The sequence below is a fragment of the Haemaphysalis longicornis genome, unplaced genomic scaffold (genome assembly GCF_048455015.1).
Source record: "Haemaphysalis longicornis isolate Haplotype H1 unplaced genomic scaffold, Haemaphysalis longicornis Haplotype H1 scaffold_4, whole genome shotgun sequence".
Taxonomy (NCBI): domain Eukaryota; kingdom Metazoa; phylum Arthropoda; class Arachnida; order Ixodida; family Ixodidae; genus Haemaphysalis; species Haemaphysalis longicornis.
Genome location: NW_027526361.1, coordinates 107,685,381 through 107,689,106, shown reverse-complemented (window position 1 = coordinate 107,689,106; position 3,726 = coordinate 107,685,381). Strand labels below are relative to the sequence as shown.

Below are 3,726 nucleotides of genomic sequence, written 5' to 3'. Positions count from 1 at the left end.
AAACAACTATTTGGCGTCTACAACCATTATGACAATTACAACTCAAATTTAAAGCAAACCTTCAAAATAATACGTAATTATTTTTATAACATAAAAAGTACCAGATGTTGATTTTTATTTTAGTTAAATTTTGGATAAAACGATTTAATTACGTGCGATACGAACGCTAGATCCGCAAGGCCGAAACAGCTTCCATGATCACTTGTCGCCGGGCAAAATGGCTGACCAGAACGCGAAGGCCAAAGTTGATCTGGGACTTCTCGAAGAAGACGATGAGTTTGAGGAGTTTCCCGCCGAAGGTATGTCGCTCTAAAAGCTTAAAGGCCTCCAGCAAGTTTCTGTATGCTTTTCGTGCTGCTTGTGCTGCTAACGGTTTCCCGAAAGTCGGATGTGGGTGCCCGCGTAGTGCTTTGTCATTCTCTTGCCCGTGCGCATCAGTTGCGTCCTCCGGCGCGATATGTCTTGTAAAGTAATTTTGTATAGTAATAAACTTGCTCTGGCAAAGCTTCCGGATAGCGTTAATTTTGATGCTGCTTTCGGTTGATGTGGTTGATTCACTAACTCTAGCTGTCGGTCCTGTTCACGTGAAAAACAATAAAGGGGTTTTAGCAGCTCTGACCGTTACGAATACATAATATTATGTATAGAAAACGTAGTATAACGGCTATATGTATAAACAGGGGCTCTGAAAAACCTGTCAATGCAGGTAGCCTTGAAACCAATGGCAATGCCGCTATTAAACGTTGTAGAAGCGGAATCTTCACTGTTCCTCTTGCGTGTTCGAATGATTTTCTGCCTAAGTATTAACCATTGCTTCAAAAGAAAAGTGGTTTTTGCCTAAAGGAGAAAGTTCGACTATTTGTTGTTTGCTTCAGTTAGACATGGGAGCGGCGCAGAAATGGAGGCGAAGCATAAGGAATAAAAGACGGGATGAACGCTGGGTTTTGTTTCGCGCGCTCTAACATGTTTCGTCCATCATCTCTTCCTTGACCGCAGAGTGGACGGCGAAAGCCGAAGACTCCCAGGATGTGAATGTCTGGGAAGACAACTGGGATGATGACAACATCGAAGATGACTTCAGCCAGCAGCTAAGGTGCGCAGTCGAAGTTTCATAAGTTTCTGACGTGCGATTTTCTTCTTGCTAACGATGCTCGTCCCTCTCATACTTGTCAATATTTATTTATTGCGTTGTCACGCTTCCCCCGCCCACCCAGTGGCCGGCTAGCAGGCGCGCTAGCCTAAAGGCCCAACCACATGCACGCGTAAAACCGACGTACTCGCACAACGACGTAAACCGGCGTACTCTGGCGTACGCCGAATGCATTGCTACGCGCTTGTTACGCCCAAGTTAGAGCCCGCCAGACATCGACGCAAACTTTCGGGCACACGGTGTTGACATAGACCTCTGGCGGTGATGTTATTGGCGGTCAGGTCGCATAGCAAGTCAGCGAATTGATAAATAAGCTAACTTCTCTATTAATTATGCAATAACACGATGTAATTTGTAAAATACGGAGACCAAACAACCGTACAAAACACGCGAAGCAATGAGCAACTATGGGAGCAAGGCAGTTTACGCCAAATGTAGCGGAGGGTTTAATGCCTGTCAAGTATGCATACTCATTCTTAACGTTTTTTATATCCCAAGAACTGTTTTAGTTGTTTCTGCATTTATTATACGTAATTTTGTAAGAGTAGGCATTATTTGTTTCGTTTGAGTTAAAATGCAGTTGAACTGGTCGCCACAAAGCTGAGCACAGAGTAGTCAAGCCACACTGCGCGGCGCATTGGTTTACGCGCGCGTTGCGGCGATATGAGGTTTCTCGCCCTCTCCGACGTTGTCGGTCGGCGTAAAGGCAGCGGCGTATGTCGCCGCAGGCGTACGTCGTTGCGCGAGTACGTCGATTTTACACGTGCATGTGGTTGGGCCTTAAGGGTCGCCACCTTTCTGTGTAGCCGCGCACGCCACTGGGTGGGCAAACTCCTTGTGCAAATAAGACTATGAATGACTATGATATCCTTCTAACTCAATGCAGGGCGGAGCTCGAGAAGCAAGGCTTCAAGGTTGATGGGACGGGCGAGCCCATCAAGACGTGAAAATTCCAGCGGGAGTGTAAATGTTTATTTGGCAGAGACATTTCTGGGAACTGGACCTTGTAACTTTGTAACTTCACATGCCCGCACACGGTTCTTCATCTGCCCTGAAGTCATGGGTGTCTGCAGCCATCTTGTTAAAAGCACTTTCTGAAATATTGAATGTGAGGTTGGACTGACTGTTACATGAAATAAATTACCACTGGGCAAGGCACACCTGTGATCGTGTTTCTGACAGCGTGGTTATACATGACGGCGATCTGTATGCGCGTCGTTAAACATTTTAGTGTCTGGCACTGAAATCATGAAACAATGCTTAAAGCTGTGGGGGCATGGCCCAAGTGCTCTAGATGCTCTGAATAATGCCTTCATATATCTTACCTATAAATTACAGTTCAACTTCACCCGCCGCGGTGGCTCAGTGGCTAAGGCGTTGTGCTGCTGAGCACGAGGTCACGGGTTCGATTCCCGGCTGCGGTGGCCGCTTTTCTGATGGAGGCCAAAAGCAAAAACACCCGTGTGTACGAGATTTCGGTGCACGATAAAGGTCCCCAGGTGGTCAAAAGTAATCCGGAGCCCTCCACTACGGCGCGTCTCATCGCCTGCATTGCATCTGCGCGTTAAACCCTACAATCAATCAATCAGTTCAACTTCATCATTATGGCTTGACGTTGGGCTAGTTGGGTACACATTATTCACACTAAAAAACAGCACAAAGACGATGGAAGAAGTGACAACCTAGAGCACTGTACAAGTTCCAGAGCCCTAGTTTGTCACTTCTTCCGTCCTCGTCTTCATGCTGTTTTTTTCGTGTTCATTATTATGACGTGTTATGACAAAAAAAAGAAAAACTGAAGACCCGTTCGTGGATCTTGTGAGCACCTCGTCTCCGTCGCGAACTTGAGGCCCAGCCCAGTGCATACGCCTTGCCTCCACTTTTAGAAGCCTGCGACATGGCCTTTCTCACCCGCACTTGATACACCATGCTTTGCACTCTGTCTCGGTAACCACGTTTGCCCTATTGAGCAGCGAGTGGCAGTGGCTGCCTGTGGCTCCCTTTGTTGTCCACCAGCATTGGCATTCCCTCCATTTCCATTCCTTCTTTTGACCCTCTGCACTGACCAGTTATACAGCGCCTGTCCAGATGGCACGTGACTAGCACATCGGCAGGGGCAAGTGACGAGTCGCGCTTTGACTTGACGTCTCCCTAGCATGTCGTAGCTACATGCTCCTTTGTTCCCTGCTCTGCCACTCTGGGAACGGATTAATGGCCAAAGTTCCTGCTGATGTGTGGTCCATCCGTTGCCCAAGCCGTAGGACAGAGCATTAATCTCTTATGACCAGTTGTGGCAAATTCACATCACACATTTGTAAGCCGCGCAACCAGAACAAAGAATCGGTAGCTGTCGTACCCGCGCTCTGACGGAATCTACACAAGGATGGCAACATAAGGTGGGAGTATGATGATGTACCTCCCATTCAGTAAAGTGCTGCCTGCTGTTATTTCTTCCATTGATAACCATTTATCTGTGGTCCATTGAAACTCTTATTTACTAAATGAATATATTTGGGGTGCAAAATAAATGCCTCTCAATAGGTGCTTCGTTGAATAACACACGCAGGTGGCGTAAA

At 47.0% G+C, this 3,726-nt stretch overlaps 1 protein-coding gene across 1 annotated transcript; it reads left to right on the top strand.

Annotated features, from left to right (window-relative positions):
* Window positions 1-169: 169 nt before the first annotated feature.
* On the top strand, window positions 170-2,308 carry LOC144179239 (26S proteasome complex subunit SEM1-like). Its single transcript, XM_077707526.1, has 3 exons — window positions 170-299; window positions 997-1,093; window positions 2,037-2,308. Exons 1-3 carry the CDS (start codon window positions 218-220, stop codon window positions 2,095-2,097), a joined length of 240 nt encoding a protein of 79 aa, XP_077563652.1. The 5' UTR covers window positions 170-217; the 3' UTR covers window positions 2,098-2,308.
* Window positions 2,309-3,726: the final 1,418 nt, after the last annotated feature.

What these genes read in the sequence shown, in the direction of transcription:
- LOC144179239 (XM_077707526.1), top strand. Translation starts at nt 218, where the DNA reads ATGGCTGACCAGAACGCGAAGGCCAAAGTTGATCTGGGACTTCTCGAA. An exon ending in TGAGGAGTTTCCCGCCGAAG is followed by an intron (nt 300 to 996) that starts GTATGTCGCTCT and finishes CCTTGACCGCAG; the next exon opens with AGTGGACGGCGAAAGCCGAA. An exon ending in GACTTCAGCCAGCAGCTAAG is followed by an intron (nt 1,094 to 2,036) that starts GTGCGCAGTCGA and finishes AACTCAATGCAG; the next exon opens with GGCGGAGCTCGAGAAGCAAG.